Source organism: Lutra lutra, chromosome 4 (genome assembly GCF_902655055.1).
Source record: "Lutra lutra chromosome 4, mLutLut1.2, whole genome shotgun sequence".
NCBI lineage: Eukaryota > Metazoa > Chordata > Mammalia > Carnivora > Mustelidae > Lutra > Lutra lutra.
The window spans coordinates 196,710,777-196,730,052 of NC_062281.1; the positions used below are offsets into that span (position 1 = coordinate 196,710,777).

The following is a 19,276-nucleotide window of genomic DNA, read 5'->3' on the forward strand; positions in this document are numbered from 1 at the left end:
AGCGCTGACGCGGGAGGGGGCGGGGCGCGCGGCGAGGGGCGGGTCCGGGTCCACGGCGTTCTTCAGACCGGAGGTTGGCGCGGGGGGCGGGGTCCCCGACGAGGGGCGGGGCGGGGTCCCTGGCGGGGGGCGGGGTGAGGGTGGGGTCCTGTGCCGGGGCGGGGTCTGCGCGCGGGGCGGGGTCCCCGTCGGGGGGGCGGGGCGGGGGGGGAGGCTGTGCGGGGGCGGGGTCCGCTGCGGGTCGCTCACTTCCGCCGGACGCGCGGCTGGGGGCGGATGGAGGCGGCGCGGAGGCCGCGGCCCGGGCTACGCCGCCGGAGGCCGTCCCCGGGGGCCGGGTGAGGCCGGAGGCCGGGGGGGAGAGGGGTGGGGTGGGGCTGGCCGGGGATGGGAGAGGAGGCCCGCGTCCCCCGGCCGCTCTGGGGCTCAGGGCCGCGCACCCACGTGCTTCCCGGAACCCCACTCGGTTCCGCGCCCGCCCGCCCCCTCGGGGTTGTCCCCCCCAGCCCTTCTTCCCCGCCGGGGCCCCCGCTCACTGCTCCCCGCACCCCCAGCGGCCGCGGGGCGCCCCTCCCGGGGGACGGCGAGTGCGCGCGGCCGTGGGCGGAGCTGCTGCGCGCCGCGAGCGCGGACCTGAGCCCCGACGGAGAGCTGCCGCCGCTGCCCGCCTTCCCCGGCCCGGTGCGTGGCGGGGGCCCCTGGGCGGCCGGGCGTGGAAGGGGGCGGGGCCCTGGCCGGGGAGGCGCCGGTGACGCGGCCCGACGACCCGGTTCGGCAGGAGCCCGGCGGCGGCCCGGAGCGCAGCGCGCCCCCCGAGGTGTTCACCGTGGGAGCCCGCACCTTTTCCTGGACGCCCTTCCCGCCGGCCCCGAGGGGAGGCTGGGGCCCCGGACGATCCTACCGCGTGCTCCTTGGGGCCCGGGGACGCTCGGGGTCCCCGGCCCGGTCCCCGCAGCGACGCCCCGCGCCGGAGCCCCACGGGACCCCTGGCGCCCGGGAGCAGCTGTGGGAGGCCGCGCCGACCCTGCGGAGCTGCCCCATGTGCCAGGCCAACTTCGCCCCCGGGTGAGTGCGCCCGGACCTCGGTTCCCTCCTCTGACCGCAGCCCCGTACTTGGCCACCGACCCGGTTCGCCAGACGGCGCGGGTGTACGGGTCTGCCGGTCCCCCTCTCGCACGTCTCTTGGAGCCCCGGGGCCAGGCTGCAGTCTCCTCGGAGCCGACTCTGCAGCAGGGGTGCAAGGAGCCCCACCTCTGAGTCTCAGGGACCCTGGTGGTGGCAGCCATCCCCAGGCTTAGGCTGCCTCCAGGGCCCCTCTGGGGCTTCAGGTCACCAAGCAGTTTCCTGTGTAAAGCGTCCCACCTGAATTTTCATAGGGGATGGGTTTTAAAAATGAGGACTTTGTGTGTCTGGAGATTCTGTTTTACGTCAAGAACTCATTGTATGTCTTTATATTCTTTTTTTTAAAAAGATGTATTTATTTTACAGAGAGAGGGAGTGCACACGATTGGGGAGGGGGGCAGAGGGACCGGGACCAGACAGGCTCCCTGCTGAGCGTGGAGCCCGAGCATGACCTGAGCCAAAGCCAAGAGTCAGGCTCTTGACTGACTGAGCAGCCCAGGAGTCCCTCTTCGTATCTTTTTTTAAGCGAGGGGAGTGGAGTCAGTGTTGCTGAGCTGTTAAACCCAGAGTGCCCAGCTCGTGGGCTACGTGTCACACAGCTAGGGACGCCGGTGTGGGGGTCACGGGTGCGGGTATAGCAAGCGGACGGCAGTTTTCGGTAAGTGGGCCAGCTGCAAATGTCCTGTGGCTGGGAGGTGGCGTGCAGGTCACAGGCCGCCTCCCTGGTTGTCCGGAAGCAAACACCATCCCGGACGAGGAGGGCGACCCAGCTGATGGCAAAGCAGACACCGTCAAAGCCGTGGCTTGGGTAAGTGCACAACGTGCTCGCACAGGTCTTAGGTGCTGCTTTGACCAGAGACGCGGCGTCCAGTTCTGGTTGCGTGTCGGCTCCTCCAGCCTGCACTGCTGTTACCGGAGCCGGCTTTGAAAGCCCGGTGTTGGGGTGAGCCCAGTACCCCCGTGCTTTTCTCCTTGTGCCCCACAGCCCAGGGTTGGGGAGGTGGGAGGAGCTGGTTTGGGCGAGACGGTGGCTGTCCTGGACGGGGACAGCGTGTGGGTGAAGCCCCAGCAGGCGGAGCCACAGGCCGGGCCTGGAGGACATGGCTCAGTGGCCCACGGGAGCACCAGGATATTTGCAAAACGTTTCCAGACCCAGCGCCTCCCTGCACTGCCCCCTGCGCGTACTCGTGTTTTGGGATGGGTGTGAATTGCGAGTCCCGCTGGCCAGTTCTGAGAATGCCGAGAACACTCTTTAAAAGTAGTGGCCTTTCTGCTTCACCGCTAGTCCACGAATCCCGGGGCCAGAGGATGCCACAGCAGGCTCTAGAGGGAAATTTGTTTTCTTGGCAGAAGCTTTCAGGGTGCCCCCTTTTCCTCCTCTTCTGGATGGGGCTTGTGCTGGGAATGCTGGCATTTCTGCCCAGTGCAAATAAAGACTCCCGACGACAGAGACATCAGAGAGAAAAAAGTTCCCGTTTTGCGTTTTATAAGCAGTTCAGTTAAGGCTTGGCAGACTGCCTCATTGTTTTCCGAAGTAGGTGTTGGTGCCGTGGGGTCCAGGCTGCGGCATGTCTGGATCCACATGTAGCACGTTCTTCCGTGTGGCTGCATGGGATTGGGTGCTGGGGCCACACACCCCTCAGGTCCTCGCAGTGACTGAGGAGACTGGGGGGACATGGGTCATTGCAAACAAAGGTGTGGCCCTTGGTGGGATGCTCGGGACCCTGGGGCAAGGAGACTGCCTGGGCTCCGGGCAGGTCTCACGTAGCAGGTGCGCAGGGTAACTAAGCTGTCCTACCAGCTTGTGACTTTGCCTAGAAAAGCGTCAGCTTTTAGTGATTCTTAGGACTTTTTTGATATATATTATCCTTTATTTTAAAAATTTTATTTTTAAAATATTTATTTACTAGAGACAACAAGAGAGGGAACACAGCAGGGGGAGTGGGAGAGGGAGAAGCAGGATCCCCACTGAGTGGGGAGCCTAACTTGGGGCTCAGTCCCAGGACCCTGGGATCATGACCTGACCCGAAGGTAGATGCTTAAACTGACTAAGCGCCCCTCAAAAAATGTTTTTGAGTAAACTCTACACCCAAGCTGGGCCCTGAACTCATGACCCCGGGGTCCAGAGTCACATGCTCTATGACTGAGCCAGCCGGGCGCCCCACATGGGACACATGCGAGCCAGAGACTGAAGCCGTGCTCAGCCCTTCTGACGGGCCGCGGGGGCGACTGGTGACCTGATGGCTTCTGGTGGCATGTGTGCTTTGGGGACACGGTGCTGTGGGACGTGGGCAGTGTTTTCAGTTCACTCAGAGGTCGGTTTTAGTCTGCGATGTGGCGAGCGGTTATGCGGTGGACGCGCCGGGGGTGAGGCCCCGCGCCCTGGAGAGCCACTTGCTGCTGTGGTCACGGCTTCTGTGGCCTCCCTGATGCCTGCAAGCCGCCGGGGCGGTTGGGGAGACAGACCCCCACGGGCCACTTGACGTGGGGCTGGGGAAGCCGGAAGCTGAGTCTCGTCCCATGTGTGCGAGGAGAGCCTGGCATCGTACCGGCGCCGAGTCCCCGCGGGCCGCCGTCCGGTCCCGTCGGGAGAGGCTCTCGGGCCGGTCTCCCGTGACCGCACACCGGGCTTCCGTGCGACAGTGAGGCGGGCCCGTCTCGGGGCAAGCTGTGGTGGGAGGCTGCCAAGACCAAGTTCTCTCAGTAGGGGGAGGTCTGGAGGGTCCCAGAGGGCAACCTCCCACCGCGGGGTGCCACCTGGAAACTGCAGACGAGATGACCTGTTCACCCCTTAGACTCTTGGGGCAGCCTTGAGGGGGCACGCAGCGGCCAGCTACTTGGGAGCATGGGGACCAACCTTAGATTCTGAAAGGGCAGCTCGTGGCCACCGGAAGGGGCACAGGCGCCCAGAGCAGCGGGGGAAGAGGCGGTGGTGTGGCCCACGCTGTCTGCAGTGATGCTCCAGGGACAGGCCCTTCCACTCTGGCCAGTGAGCGTGGCCAGCTGACCAGGATGGCTCTAGACGGGCAGAGGAAAGGTCATGTCTGCGGGTAGGGAGACGCCGACTGGGCAGACCACCTGCGAGGTCACGGCGTGGAGGCGTCCCAGAGGGTCCCGTGGGACCCACAGCGACAGAGGGGGGTCTGCTCTCCAGCTGCAGAGACCCAGGGTGCCCACCTGGGAAGAGCCGCGGGGGCAGGACTGGTGAATGCTCCATAGGGTGCAGGTGGGGCCCCGGCCACCATGACATGTGCTCGGTCTGGGGCAGAGGCTGTGGGGGACGTTTAAGTCCCAGTGTGAGGTGGGTCGTCATCCACGCTGCCGAACCCTGGGAGGTGCAGGGAGGCTGGGCCCGTCGGGAGCATCGGGGTAGCAGGAGGCCAAGGGGCTGAGGGCAGACCAGCTGCTGGGTGGACACAAGGAGCATCGCTGGTCACCGCCGGTGGGCTCGGCCTCTCTGTGGAGGGTGTCCCCCAGCAGTCCTGCTGAGCACCCCAGCTCTGCCACTTGGCACAGACAAAAGCTGCCCATCCACGGTTCTCAAGCACACCGGAGACAGTCCTGCCTGGCTCGCCCTCCTCGATGGGGTCAGATGAGACCAGGGATGGAAAGTGCTCTGTGCCACGAATCTAGACCCTGCCCCACAGCCCACTGGACACCGAGAGGCCTCAGTGCCCCCAGAGTTGTAGGATGGCAGCCCAGGTTCACTGAACCCCATCTCTGAGGGGGCTTGGTCTCCCCACGTCAAGAAGACACAATCTCAGACCTGAGCTGCGTGCCCCCTTCCCACCACTTGTCCCTACCTCTCGGGATGGACCCTGGTCATGTTCCTGGGGCCCCAGTCTTCGTGCTTTTCCTTTTTGGGGTGCCAAGTGGGGTGGGTTTTATAGGTGAGGACGTGACCCTCTTACAGAGCCCCAGCCGTGGGCAGGCTGGGGACTGAGAAAGGGCCACCCTCGACCATGAGGCCTGGTCAGGGAGCCACCAGGTGGGCTTTCGGGCTCCAGGACAAGCAGCTTGCTGGGAGCCGTGAGGTTATCAAGCCGAGTGGGCTCCCGAAGGCCCCAGGAGGCCCAGGCAGACACAGGGCACCCTTCCCCCCCAGCCTCAGACGTGGGCACCTGGGTGAGCCTTGAGAACGTGTCCCCTAATGGGGACATTTGACCTGTTCTGGATCGCATGGCCGCCCCTGGACCTCCCCCGTCCCCCGTTTCTGACTGGCTTTGGAGACTGTCATGGGGTTCTCTCCGGCTGGCCTTTGGTGTGGTGGTTACACCAGGGGAGGGCAGGAGCCCGTGGCAGGTGCCCTGGTGAGGCGGCATGTGGCCAGCCGTTCCCTGCGTGTGGATGACTGACTCCTCCCTCTCGCAGTCTGGACGTCGATCGCCACCTTGCTCAGTGCTTGGCGGAAAGTGCAGAAGACGTGGTGTGGTGAGCCGACGTTGCCGCCAGCCCAGCCCGTGCAGAGGCCCAGGCCCAGGCCAGAACCACGTCCTCCGCCTTGAAAGCCGCGTATTAAAAGTGTGGACTCGGGGCGCCCGGGTGGCTCAGTGGGTTGAGCCTCTGCCTTCGGCTCAGGTCATGATCTCAGGGTCCTGGGATCGAGCCCCGCATCGGGCTCCCTGCTCCACGGGGAGCCTGCTTCCCCTCTCTCTCTGCCTCTCTGCCTGCTTGTGATCTCTGTCAAGTAAATAAATAAAATCTTAAAAAAAATAAAGTGTGGATTCCTGGCGTGTGTGTGTGTCGGGCCTGACACACGGGCTTCTTTCTGTTTCTGGCCTCGCCAAGCAGTGTGCTCTTCTGCCGTCAGAAGCGGACAGAGGTGCGTGGCGGAGGGACCCCAGCCCCGGGGGGGGGAGCCCAGTCTGCTGAGCGGAACAGGCCGCCCCTGCAGACAGCTGGACGGCGGGGTCGCACGTCCTCCCGCCTCCGCACACCCCACTCGCCTGCGCTTCACCTCCCCGGATGAACCGCTCGTTCCACAGTGCTGGCCGCCTGGGCCCAAGACCCCTCACCGCTGGGCAGGCGGGGACTTAGGGGAGGGTCCAGGCCAGCATGCCGGAACATTAGCACCGGCCAGGGGGTGGTTGTGCTTCCAGGGCAAGTGGAAGATGGGGCACGAGAGTGTCTGGAGGTAATTTTCCTTCCCGTGCCAACAGCCCGCAGACTGTGGGAGAGCTGGGCTTGCATGGCCTCCACGGTGGCCGCAGAGCGGTGGCGGTAGGGGGCAGGTCAGCGGTCGAGCAGAGACCGTGGAGGAAACTGCATGTGACCGAGGGCAAGGTGCCAGTCTGCAGACCGCGTGCTGCGCGACCCCTGCCGTAGGGGCTTCTGGAAGAAGCACAGCTGGAGACAGGAGACAGTGGTCACCAGAGGGCAGGTACGTGGGACGTTCAGGCAACGAGGCTCCGCTGTGTGGTCTGCACTACAGACACGTGTCCTCTTGCCCAGACCCGCACTGTGCCCCCAAGACGTGAACCCGGCACCCTGGGGATGAGGACAGGTCTGTGTGGTCTGTCACACGTGGCCCCTAGGAGGGGAGGGTGGCAGTGGGGCAGGGGAATGTGGGAAATCCCTGCAGATGCCCCGCAATTTTGACGCGAAGCTGAAACGCTAAAGTCAGGTTTTTTTGTTTGTTTTGTTTTTTTTTATTTGACAGAGATCACAAGCAGGCAGAGAGGCAGGCAGAGAGAGGAGGAAGCAGGCTCCCTGCAGAGCAGACAGCCCGACCTGGGGCTCGATCCCAGAACTCTGGGACTGTGACCTGAGCCAAAGGCAGAGGCTTTAACCCACTGAGCCACCCAGGTGCCCCTAAAGTCAGTTTTTTAAAAACACCTTCCGAAACTGCTGAGAAACTGCTGAAACACCTTCTGAGAAACACCTACTTTTTTTAAAGATTTTATTTATTTATTTATTTGACAGATAAAGATCGCAAGTAGGCAGAGAGACAGGCAGAGAGAGAGGAGGAAGCAGGCTCCCAGCTGAGCAGAGAGACCGATGTGGGGCTCGATCCCAGGACCCTGAGATCATGACCTGAGCCGAAGGCAGAGGCTTCAACCCACTGAGCCACCCAGGCGCCCCAAAACATCTACTTTTATAAGAAATAATAGTGTGCGCGTTCCCTGGTCTTCAGTAGACATAGTAGCAGACACGAACTCTGGCTGCGGAAGGAAGACCGCTAGTGGCAGGTGTGCCCACCAACCGCAGGCGACCATGGCCTCGGCCACAGCCACGGCATCTCCGTCCGCGGATCATCCCGACCCCCTGGGCCACTCGCGAATGTCAGGGCCGCTGCTCCCACCCTCCTGTGGTGCTGCCTTCACCTCCTTATACAGCAGGCAGCTGCGAGCGTCCCCCCCCCCCCCCCCCCGCCATGTCTGCGCAGGAGCCACTGGTTGGTTCCATCGCTGCAGATCTGGGGCTCCCTTCTACCCGGACAGACACTGGCATTGTGCCCAGTGTAGCAAAATGACCCCACCAGTAGCAAGGGGGGCTCGCAGCTCTCTCTCCCGCACACACGGTGGGCTCTCCCTCCCCGTGTGACCCCACCTGTTCCAGGGCTCTGCTCCCCAGTCCCGACTGACCGCCCGTGAGCCCCGTGAGACCCAGAAGTTGGCTCTCGGGATCTGCTCTGATCTCATTTCAGTCTTTGGAGACAAGTTTTCTTGGCTGTAGTTGAAGTGCTGGGTGAGACACGTCTCCGTGTTGTAGGAAGGTCACCCTGCAACGGAGGGCGGGGGGGGGGGGGATGTCCAGCGACCTCGGGCGGCCTGGGGTCGGGGGTCCCGCAGGTACCCACGCGGTGTCCCGCCCTGAGTATGAGAGTCGGCTCCTTGCCGGACTCAGGGGAGGACAGGGGCGGTGCCATACATGCACCCCTCCATTTCCACCTTCCGTGCCACAGCCTCCTGCCCCAAACCACCAGCCACATGGCAGACTGCTGGGAGGGTGTGCGGGGACGCGGGGTCCTGAGGGCGGTCTAGGAGCCCTCCCATGCTGCCCACGCCTCCAGCCACACTTCCTGGGGTAGAGACTTTGAGAGCCCCTGGGGCGTTCTCTCCTTCAGAACCCCTTCCATAAGGTGTTCCCCCGAGCAGGGTGGCGGAGGGACACGCGCATCCTGTGCAGGCGACTGGCCGCGGGAAGCACGGCGTCAGGGACGTGCAGGACGTCCGTGGGTCTCCAGGTGCACTACTAAGGCTGGGCACTCACACACGGACCTTCTTACATTTTCTAACTCTGAGCATCGTTATTGCCGACAAAACTACTGTCTCAAAGATTCGATACAAGAGGTCACATAGGCACTGCTTAGCGTCTGCACAAATATTTTGTGCAGATTTCGTTTTCCATTTCCTCCCTTGTTTTGGTCTCCGGGGGCTTCGGTGAGCAGCACTAGAATCCGGGGTCCGGTCTCGCCGCCTGCCCACAAACACCCTGACAACGGAGACGCGTGCGTGTGACCTACGTGTTAACGACACAAACTTACCGGGACTTAGCAAACCTCGAAGATTTGTAAATTCTTCACTGCGGTACCCCCAGCAATCGGGCTCCCGTCCCCAGTCCCCGCCCGCTCCAGCGCCTCCCACGTGGGTGTCGCCCACAAGGCGGGGCAGGTGCTGACACAGAAAAAAGGCACCGGGAGGCTGCGACATCATGGGCACATTTTATTCCTCGGGACATCACAGGCTAACTCTCCTGGCGGAGCAGGTCAGTTCTGTTTCCGTGGAAAGTGTGCACCTTCGGAATCGTGGGGCAGTTTCTCCCTTGGACGCGGTCACCGCGGCTCCTCTGCGGCCCAAGCACAAGAAGCAAATTCCTCCAGCTCGAAGCCGGCCGCGCGGGCCCAGACGCAAGACTGTTCCGCTCCGAGGAGGGCCGGCTGGACGCCCCGTCCACGGTCTCTGCGGCAAGTGTCCCTCCCTGGCCGCGCCTGGAGCCTCGCGCCCAGCCTGGCATGCATGCGCTGTGGTTAAGGATAGAGTGAAGGGGTCATTCACAGACGTGTCCGTGGCAGAGAAGACGGCCTCACACGGACTCCTCGGTGGACAGCAGTAACGGGTTGATGTACTCAAAACCTTCAAACTCCGACTGGTCGATCCTCTTGATGACGTCCCTGTGTGGACAGGCAGGGCGCGAGGATGGGTGTCGGGCCCTGCCCCCAGGCCCACCACTGACCCGGACGGGGCTGACAGCAGGCAGGGAGCCCTGACCCCGTGGCCGCCCCCCGCGGGCCTTACTCATCGTCCGGGGTCAGCTGCACGGGCTCGCTGGTGAACTGGGTGTCGAAGTTGTCCAGACCATACTCGTCGGTTATCTGGGGCTGGAACGGCGGGAGAGCCTGCTTCTTCTCCAGCTGGGAAGAACAACGCAAGAAGTCAGGTTGACGCTGTCCGTCGTCTCTGTGGGATCGGGGTCTTTGCGGGGACTTAAATCACAGAAAGGAACAGGAAGACACTGTTTCACTAGGTGTTCGAAGGCCAGTTTGCGTTTCCCTTAAACACGAGTCTAGGAAAAAGTATCTGAAGCCAGAAAAATCCTGAGTTTAGAAATGCTGGTTGGACAAGGCCACGCTGGAGGTCTGCATGCCCGCAGCCTGGCCCCTGAAGCCGAGCGGGGCTGGGCTTGGGAGTGTTTTCTGTCCTACATCTTGGAAGCCCGGTCACAAGGGAGCTTGGACGTGGTGGGGCCACCGCCACCCACACCTGTCGTGCTGCGACCTTCTTGCCTGAAGAGCCGTGAAGGACTCGCTGTTTCTTTTTTTTTTTAAAGATTTTATTTATTTATTTGACAGAGAGAAATCACAAGTAGGCAGAGAGGCAGGCAGAGAGAGAGAGGAGGAAGCAGGCTCCCTGCTGAGCAGAGAGCCCGATGTGGGGCTTGAACCCAGGACCTGGGATCATGACCCGAGCAGAAGGCAGCGGCTTAACCCACTGAGCCACCCAGGCGCCCCAGGACTCGCTGTTTCTAATCGGAAGGGGACGCTCGACAGGCAGGAGACGGTGCTCCTCAGGATCCGGACCAACTCCCAACTCACCTCTTATGGGTCTGAGACGTGCTCGCGCCGCGAGGTGGAGACGGGGTGCCCGCTCGCTCAGTCCCTCCGGGACACACACAAGCTCCCCCCACCCCGGGGTGCGCGCTGTGCACCTGCGTTGGGCCAGGCACGTCCCCAGGCACTAACACGGAGCGGTGAGCGAGAGACACAGGTGCCTGCCCCGTGGAGCCATCGTGTTGGGTCCCCTCCCTGCCGCGCAGCCCCGAGTGAAGCTGGGGGCAGGGGGGCAAGAGGAAGCATGAGGCAGACGGCGCACCCCGCTGGGCCCTCGGTAGGGCTGAGCCTGGAAATGCCCGCCACGTGGGGCTCCACACGTGCCCGTACGGGCTGTTCAGGAGCAGCGACGGTGCCCGAGCAGGCATGGGAAGCGGGCGGCACGGGCCCGCGCCGTTGGGTGGAGGATGCGGGGGTGTCCCAGACTCGGGCGAGTCCTGGCCGCCGGCTGCCACAGGGCACGTGGCAGAGGACGGGCCGCCCCTGCAGGCAGAGCGGGCGGCCTGTGCGCGGGGCCCGAGGCCCCGACCTTGCTATTTCTCACCTTTTCTACATGACTCGCCACGTTCCTTTCTACGAAAGCTTTTCTGACGGGGGGTGGGGGGCACGTTTCTCAGGCCGCTTCTCCACCCCGGGTCTCGCTGCGCTCGGATGTCAGCAGCGGCTCCCAGCGGACCCAAGCAGCGAGCAGAGCTGCATCTGAGGCGAGCAGCTCCCCGGGGCCCCCCACGCCCCCCACTCGCCCTGGGGCCCCGGCCTCTAGTCCGCCCGGCCTCCCTCCGAGCGCATCTCACAAGCGTTACCCCCGTTCCTCAGTCAGAAGCACCGGACGCCACCGGGGGACAGGCCACGGCGGGGGTGCGCCGTGTGAGTGGAAAGGACATTGGCAGGGGCGCGCCATGGCAGCCGGGCAGACTCCAGTTCTGAGGGCCTGAAGGCAAGGCGGGGCGGGCCACCCTGAAGGGGGTGTTGGGGGCACCAGGGGCTCTGTGACACCTGAGAGGAGGCAGGAGGTCCCCGGACAGAGGCGGGTGCTGCTGGCAAGGCTGGGCGGGAAGCAGCCCCACACCGGGGGTGGGGAGAGGCCCAGACCCTGGAGGCTGAGGCCCCCAGGACGGGGTGGGAGAGGCGGGGGGGGGGGGCGGTCCAGGACGACTGCATCTCCCGGCCGGGCTCCTCTTGTCCGCTAGTCCCTATTTCCCCAGCTCCGGGTGACGCACCCCCCACGGGCTGTGTGCAAGGCAGAGACTGTCCTAGACCCTGCCTCCTGGCCGTGGGGGCAGCGAAGGAATTCCGGGAGCTGCCTTGTGAGGGCAGAGGGACCTCAGCACCCGTGTCTCCCCCTCCACTACCTGCACAAGCCTCCCACCGGAAACAGCACCCCCTGAGAACTGCGGGTGCTGGGCTCAGGACCCCGTTTGCGAGGTAGCACAGGTCTTCCCGCTGGGGTGTGTCAACGACGGCAGTGGCTGAGCAGGTGGTCACTCACCTCCCGGGGCCACGGGTGTGCCCGCATGCCCCCCATGTCCCCGGGGAACCACCTACGCATTCCTCGGAGCACTGGGGTCTGGACGTGGCTTATAAACGTGGACACAACTTGTGAAGGAACCACATCGTTTCACGTCTACGCCATCGCCCCTTAGCGTGCGGATCACGGCAGGCACAGGCTGCCCTTGAGAACCAGGTTTTTGGCAAGGAGGCACTGACCAGGAATGACCAGATGCCACCCCCAGCGCGCGGGCTGGAGCCGCGCCACAGTAGGCGAGGTGTTCACGAGGGCCTTTCCAGCTCAGCGGGAGGACGCCTGCCTCGTGGGGGGGGCTGCATGTTGCCATGGGCAGACCCTGCCCTGGGCTCAGCCCCTCGATACGTGGTCTGTGGAGCTCCGTGCGGCCTCCAGGTTGTGGACACCTGGTGGGGGCACTTTCCTCCGGGCCAGGTATCCCAAGCTACACTGGTAACAGTCAGAAACCAGCCCAAATCTACATTTCCTCTCCCTTGTGCCCTCAGTTTTTTTTTCCTTCCTTCCTTCCTTTTTTTTTTAAAGTAATCTCTGCATCCAACATGGGGCTTGAACACACAGCCCTGAGATCAGGGGTCTCACACTCCACCGACGGGGCCCACCAGGCACCACACCAGAGGCTCCTGTGCTCTGAATGCTGTAGAGCACTTGGGTCTGATAACTTCGAGGAAGAGGATGGAGATTCTGTTTTGAAACCCCCCAGCTGCGGCCCGGACAGGGCTGAGCATGGCGGGGTGGGCGCGTGGTCTGAGCACGGGGACCTCACCACGACCCCACAAACGCACGGACAACAGTCCCGTGGGGGGACATGACAGTGACCGGAGGGAATGGATGTGAGCTGCTCTGCCTGCGGGGCCGAGAGGCGGACCTCAGCGCTGGCTGCGAGGCTGCCATGACGCTGCCCCCGAGGGGGCTTTTTTCCAATCTGGTTTGAATGAAGTTCGATGTTGACTTACTTAGCTAACTGATCTCCTTTGTCTCAGAGGAGCACACTTTAAAGGTTGTGTTTCAGGAACTCCAACCATTTATGTATTTTGAAACAAATTGAGTTCAATCTCCCTTTAGTATCAGGAACCACCGTGTTTGTAGCCTTCACTGCTCGCCGTGTCCCAAGATGGGACCAAGAAGGGCAGGTTCTGGAAAGCCAACCATGAAACCGGCTCCCACCAGGGGCTTTCACACAGAATCCACCAGGCAACGTGGTCCGATTGAGGACGTCCCCAGATGGAACCCAGGCAGCACAGCACGTGGTGGGGGACACCCAGGCAGGACGTCTCCCAGGGCCCCCGAGGGTGGCCCCACCACACCCTTCGTGCCCAGCCCTCCCTCGGGGGTGGGAGCAGCAAGTAGGTCCCCGTGCTTTACCAGGTCCCAGTCTATGCTGCGGAAGAACGCGTGAGACTTGATATCGGAAAATCCCGTCTGTGGCCGGCAGCCGAGCCTCTCTTTGGGGTCCTAGGGGTCAGAGTTCAAATAAGGACCATCAGTATGGAGCAAAGCAGCCCGGATTCACAGCCAGAGGACACCGGCTTCCTGCCCCCGAGGCGTGCTCTGGCCGGCTCAGCCACCCGGCTGAAGGGCAGACGCCGCCTTCACTGCGTCTCTCTTGGGCATAATCTCTCGTTCTGTTCTGGCAAGTGTGACTGAAGACCGACGGTGTGCGGGGCAGAGGCCAAATGAGGAAGCAGTACCCCCACCCCCGGAGGTCCTGCAGCAGCCACGGCAAGAGCCACGCGCCGTGGTCGGCCCTCCTGGCGGCCACGCTGTACCTTGTTTAAAAATCCTTTCAGGACGTGGGAGGCCTTCACCGAGAGGAACCGTGGGATCCGGATGGGCTTCTCCAGGATCACTGCAACGAGGGGTCGCGTGAGAAGTCGCGTCACTTCGAGCCGCGAGCCGCGGGGCTCGCCCTGCCCAGCCACAGGAGCTGGGCGGTCTGCAGGGCTCTCGAAACCCCTTCTGAGCAGGAGAGCCCAGGGCGTTTTCAGTGCCCCGGCCCCTCCTCCCGACATCCAGCAGGGTCTCTCCCCGACAGAGGGGCCCCCCACACCGTGCTCAGGATCTCGCAGGAGCCAGCAGCCCCCTCACAGCCCCTGGAGGGCGCCTCTGCACAGGACTGCCAGAGGGCGCTGCGGGGACCACCGTGTTGGGGCACGGGCCTCCCGCGGAGTGAATTCTGGCCCAGGGGCAGGTGTTCGTACTCGCGGGTGGCAAGGAGCCCTAACCGGGTCCCGCCTGCAGGGCATGGGGGTGGCGGGGCAGGAAGGAGTCTGGGCTAAATCAGGACAGGCCATCTCTCCCGGCGAACCAGCCCCCCACACCACGGCTGCTCCCACGTCCCCAACACAGTCTTTCCGTCCCTGAGAGCGGGGTCTGCGAGACCGACCTTGCTTGCGGGGTCAGGTGGTGGGGGAGACCCAAACGCACAGCCTGGGGGCAGCGCCTGGACCCTCGGGAGACGGCTCGCGGCCCACGCACCTTGGAAAAGGTAGTCCTCCGTGTTCATGTCGGGGTTGTCGGTGATGATGTCAAAGGGGGAGCGTCCGGCCATCATCTCAAACATCAGAACGCCCAGCGCCCACCAGTCCACACTGAACCCTGGAGGGACAGCACAGGCGTGGCCTGCAGTCGGTCGGCAGGGGCTGGGCCTCGGTGGGGAGGCGGGGGAGCACGGCCGCGGGCATGGCTCTGGCCAGCGCTGGGATGGGTCCCCTGACGTGCCCTGAGCGGCCTGGCCTCCCCTCTGCCCAACGTCATGGGGCCCTTGTCTTTTTCTTTCTTAACTAGCTGCAAAGCTGTTTTCACATCAGGGCCATTAGCCTCTTGCTCACCTCTGCTGGTTTTCCAGATTGTCATCTGGCCCTTTAGTCCCGCCCGTGGCGCCCCGACCGCGCGGACTTGTGCTGAGCAAGCCGTCCTTCCTGCTCCCTCTGGCTTACTACCTCAGCTCCAGATCCCGTTCTCAAAGCCCGCAAGCTCTCCTTCCCAGTCTTCCTGCACCGCCATTTCACGGTGTCTCACGGCACCGGGGGTGGGGGAGGGAGAGCCGGCTTCCATGGTGCCTGCGGCCTCTCGGACCCTCTGTAGCAGCTGCCCCATCCTGGATGGGACCCCCGCCCCAGGCCAGCTTCTAGACGCTCCATCCTGGTCTGCCCATCTGCCATCTGTCCTTCCCTGTCTGTCCTTGGTGACCCCGGGAGAGCAACCTGGCGGGGCCTCTGACCCGAGCAGGCAAGGGACCTGCCCACCCAGCCAGCCCCCATGTCAATGGCAAAGGAAATGTATAAAAATATTTGGTGGCGTCTTTGTGACACATTCCACTGAAAACACTAGGACACGAGAGTATGTGGGGTGTGACATACGCACACAAGTAACACATGTACATCACACACGTGCAAACACAACATCGTGCGAGCACACAGGCACATCCTACACACACACACACACACAAACATGCACCATGCTCACACACATAAACACATCACACACAAACCACGCACACGGACTACATGTGTACAAACGTGTCACACGTGGCACTTCACACACATGCACACACACACATGTGCCCACGTGATCTTATTTTTGTCTCAAGCCGAGAGCGCAGAGGGGCAGAAACACAGTCCACAGGGGCTGCAGGCGGCTCAGCCGTCCCACTCGCTCCCTTTCCCACGGCGGGGGCGGCAGCCAGTGGGGGCACTTGTGTACACGCATGGTGCTTCTGCTTCCCTACCCGTGAGGGGTCCCATCAGTTCCTCCACCAGGGGCTGCCGGAGTGGACACCCAGGAGGACAGAGGGGGCCACACAGGTTCAAGGAAGGGCTGAGGCCACATGGTGACAGGGGCCAGCAGCAAGGTGAGGGTGTATTTGGCCACTGGGCTTGGGCCCTGGAGCCGTCGGCCCTGGACAGGTCCACCTGGCCCGCTCTGCCCCGGGACCACGTCCCTGAGAAGATGGTGCCTCCAGGAGCCGGGGGCCGTCCCTGTTTGCACCCGCAGGCCGTGTGCCAGCGAGCCGCCCCCCACCCACCTGGCAGCCCTGCTCACCGTACTCCTCCCCCCGCAGGATCTCCGGGGCGATGTAATTCGGGGTTCCGCAGAAAGTGCTGGTTGTACCACCAGGGCCCAGGCCTTCCTGTGGGGACAAGTCTGTTACCAGGAGGGAAGAAACTCGGCAGTCACCCCCCACTGGCGGGACGACGTGTCTCAGAGAAAGCCAGCGTGGGGCAGGGAAGGCGGTGGAGGTGCCTCAGCCCCCAGAAGCCACGGAGCCCACGCGGGTACCCCTGCAGCAGGGGCGTCGCCCAGGGACCACGTACTCGCCTTGCACATGCCATAGTCCGTCAGCTTGATGTGGCCGTCGGCGTCGAGGAGGACGTTGTCCAGCTTCAGGTCCCGGTAGATGATCCCGCGCTCGTGCAGGAAGTTGAGAGCGATGCAAATCTCGGCAGCGTAGAACCTGGGGGCAGCGGAGAGAACCCGGCGAGGAGCGTGGGTGGGGGCCTGCGCAGGCCGAGGGGAGCTGGGGGGACGCCGGCCCCACAGCTCTCCCAGCAGACACCCTGGCGTCTTCTCGCAGAGGAACACATGGGCCAACAAGGCCACGAGACACACTCGATGTCCACACCGTCAGGGAGACACAAGTCCAGACTGCCTCCCGCTTGTGAGGATGGCCACTCTGACAGACAGATGGATAGCCGGACAGCCAGACCTGCGGGCGAGGGCTGGGGAGACCAGCACGGGCAGCCGCTGAGGGAACAGTGTGAAGGTGCCCCAGTTAAATCCAGAAATCCCCCTTGAGCTAGGGTCTGGGAGAAAGGTGTGCACGGCCCCGTCCTAACTGCCCTGTTCAGCGGGGCCAAAGGTGGAGGCCACCCAGGTGCCCCTCGCCAGACAGATGGACAAGTGAGCATGGCCCCTCCACGCAGTGGGGAACTCCTGAGCCTGCGGCGACCGGGCCGGACCTCGAGGACTCTCGCTCGGTGACATGAGCCAGTCCCAGGACAAACGCGGTCGAACTCCCCACAGGAGGCACCCAGCGGGGACCAGGGAGGCCAGGGGGCCAGTGTCTCGTGGGGGCAGGGCGTCTGTCCGGGGAGATGGAATGTTCCAGAGACGGACAGCGGGGACTGCTGCACAATGGTGTGAACGTGCTTCGCGTCTCTGAGCCGTGCAAACGTCAAGGGCACCGTGAACTTCACGCGCCACCCAGTTAGAGAAGAGGCTCGTGTGCAGGGAGGGACCGATGCCTGACTCACTGTCTGCCTTTCCTCAGACTCACAAGCTGCACGAGCTGTTTCAGGGGAGGGCGTGCGGAGCACGGAGAGCCCTGGGGAGCAGGAAGGGGCAGGAACCCTCAGGTTCGGGTTCCCGTGGCGGCAGGAGGGCGGGTGGCAGGCATTGTCACTTAAACAGAAACAGGCTCTTCCTCTCCAAGCGCCAGTGCCCTGCTTTGCATCGGTGTAACAAGATCATTGTTGGCACGGTGCCCACTTGGGGGTTCCCGGCCGGAGCGTGTGCCCCCCTGCCCAGGTGCTGAAAACAGGGCAACGGCAGCACCACGCGCAACACCGTTGTGCACACCATCTCCCAGGAGCCCCCACTTCTCCAGGGGACGTGCCGTCCTGCTCTGGTGGCCGAGACCCAGTGGGCCGTTTCTGAGGTTCTGCAACTCAGGGGACCCACAAACCCTAGGACCCCTGAGCTGCACCAGAGGGGACAGCGCGTCCTCTCTGCCATGTCCCCCAGACTCCACCCTCCCTTCCAGCTCACTGTTGGCCTCTAAGGAGGGGTCCTGCTGCCCCCGCCCGCTGGCACAGCACCCACCTGGCATGCTCCTCTGGGAGTTTCCTCTGTCTCTGCATGTGGAACATGAGGTCCCCGCCATTGACGTACTCGATGACCAGGAACAGCCTGCAGGGGGACAGAGGCGTGGGGGCTGAGATGCTGCACGGCCCAGGCCCGACGTCGCTGGAGGCAGGTTCGACGTGGGGAAGCACCGTGACCAGGAAGAGCCGAGCCTGGGTGCTGGCAGGTCAGCTCTCCTGTGAGGCCAAGGCAGGGAGGCGCCTGGGGACCCCTGACCCCTCAGGCCAGAAAAGAAAGCAGCCCCGACCGAAAAGTCAGGCTCTGCACCAGGTCCCTGGGGCATCATCCTGAGGGACGTCGAGACTCTGCCTGTGGGGTCTCTTGTCCTGATCAGTTCTGGTCCTGACACAGGGAAACAGCACAGACAACAATTCCTATCACCCAGCAGAGGAGCACGTGCTGTTCCCGCGGGACCGGTAGAGGCAGGACACGGACCTGTGGGCCCACCGTGGAGGCCGAGGGGCCTGGGAGAACAAATGCAAAAGCCATGGGAGGGGGTGGGCATGTCTGGCGAGCGATTGTTCCACCCTCCAAGTCTGGATGGACCCCAGGGAGGCATAAGGAGGTAGTCTGTCCCCGGGCAGGAGCCCCAGTGGCTTGAGTGGGGACGGCGCAGTAGGGGGCACCGAGGACAGCCTACGAGCTTGCAGAGATCTGGATACCAGGGCGGAGAGAAGGGGGTGGGGCCACTGGACGGCCTGTTCCAGCACAGGGGTGAGTTGGAGGCAGGGAGAAAGCCCGGGGGCAGCGGGGGCCAGGGTGGGCCAGCATGACCCTGCGTGACCTCGTGGCTAAGGAACCGGGACCACACACCGTCCCAGGCTCTTCTGCAGGACATCTTTCTCACGTTGAGATGCCGTTTCCAAAATTAAATTCACGGGCAAGAAACACCTTGTTGAGGGTCCCTCACAGCTGCTCCGGGTGGGGAGTGGGAGTGAGCGCGGACAGCTCGCGGGTCGGCTCGTGGGTCACAGGTGGCCAGCCACGAAGATGGAGGTCACTTTATACGAGTGAGCACCGAGCTGCGGCCACCGTGGAGGTTTTCGTGGGTGCTAACCGAGCGACAACCAGAAACCCGTCAGTCCGCAGGCAGAAACGGGCCTGGACCACAAGCGAGGAGCCTTTGGCCCTCATTCTGTGCCCCTGACTCCCCAGGGTGTGTCTAGATGAACGAAGAAAGCTCGCCCTCCCCGGGATTCGCCTGTGTCCATAAAGCTTCATGGGCGCGAAGCTACATCCACTCACGTACGTGTGTGTGCCAGCGCTCACGCGACAGCACGTGCGAGATGGAAAACATTCACCGTCTGCCAGTGCACATCCAGTCCTGTCGGCCACCGTGAGGGAAACGCGGTGGTTATCGCACCCCTGGGCAGGGACCTCGGGCCTAACGGTTCACCAAAGTGTTAGAAAAAAACTTTAACTCAAACCTCTTAGGGTGACCTTGAAGCGCAGGTCAGAGATTTTCCACAACAATCAGGGACCGTGTCCCCGGGACACGGCTCACTTGAGAACCTGCCCCCTCCCAGCGGAGGCATGCACCCCGACATTGTGCTCCTCGGGAAGGGCCTCCAGGGCCACTGGCCCACTTGCGGTGACATCAGGTGACAGGGACAAACCTGACGCCAATTCAGAGAAACTAGCGGAACACACGGCTCCTGTGGGAAGCAACGAGAGCCCGAGGGGGCTGGGGCGCGAAGCCGGCGTTCAGACGTGTGGAG

The 19,276-nt window shown here is 63.3% G+C and overlaps 2 protein-coding genes and 1 long non-coding RNA gene across 6 annotated transcripts in view; 2 read left to right on the top strand and 1 right to left on the bottom strand.

Moving 5' to 3' along the window:
• Positions 1–226: 226 nt before the first annotated feature.
• FAAP20 (FA core complex associated protein 20) lies at positions 227–5,776 on the top strand. Of its 2 annotated transcripts, XM_047727954.1 has the most exons (4): positions 227–338; positions 555–681; positions 779–1,065; positions 5,494–5,776. In XM_047727954.1, exons 1-4 carry the CDS (start codon positions 277–279, stop codon positions 5,555–5,557), a joined length of 540 nt encoding a protein of 179 aa, XP_047583910.1. In that variant the 5' UTR covers positions 227–276; the 3' UTR covers positions 5,558–5,776. The 2 variants fall into 2 exon arrangements, with proteins under 2 accessions (XP_047583910.1, XP_047583909.1); XM_047727953.1 differs by lacking the exon at positions 227–338 and having other exon boundaries at positions 349–681.
• A 2,997-nt stretch (positions 5,777–8,773) lies between these two features.
• Positions 8,774–19,276, bottom strand: part of PRKCZ (protein kinase C zeta) — a 94,972-nt gene continuing 84,469 nt past the window's right edge. For all 3 annotated transcript variants that reach the window (XM_047724349.1, XM_047724350.1, XM_047724351.1), the window contains 8 exons: positions 17,517–17,603; positions 16,014–16,149; positions 15,738–15,825; positions 14,172–14,291; positions 13,463–13,542; positions 13,059–13,148; positions 9,360–9,475; positions 8,774–9,235 (listed from right to left, as the gene is read on the bottom strand). In XM_047724349.1, coding sequence (XP_047580305.1) covers positions 9,148–9,235; positions 9,360–9,475; positions 13,059–13,148; positions 13,463–13,542; positions 14,172–14,291; positions 15,738–15,825; positions 16,014–16,149; positions 17,517–17,603 — 805 coding nt within the window. In that variant the 3' untranslated portion in view covers positions 8,774–9,147. The remainder of the gene's footprint in view (positions 9,236–9,359; positions 9,476–13,058; positions 13,149–13,462; positions 13,543–14,171; positions 14,292–15,737; positions 15,826–16,013; positions 16,150–17,516; positions 17,604–19,276) is intronic.
• LOC125097038 (uncharacterized) lies at positions 10,510–11,775 on the top strand. Its single transcript, XR_007126464.1, has 2 exons — positions 10,510–11,245; positions 11,300–11,775. It is a non-coding gene; the product is annotated as an uncharacterized LOC125097038 (long non-coding RNA).

Coding starts and splice junctions, on each gene's coding strand:
- FAAP20 (XM_047727953.1), top strand. CDS start 388: ATGGGAGAGGAGGCCCGCGTCCCCCGGCCGCTCTGGGGCTCAGGGCCG. Junction 682..778: donor TGCCCGCCTTCCCCGGCCCG/GTGCGTGGCGGG, acceptor CCGGTTCGGCAG/GAGCCCGGCGGCGGCCCGGA. Junction 1,066..5,493: donor CAGGCCAACTTCGCCCCCGG/GTGAGTGCGCCC, acceptor TCCCTCTCGCAG/TCTGGACGTCGATCGCCACC.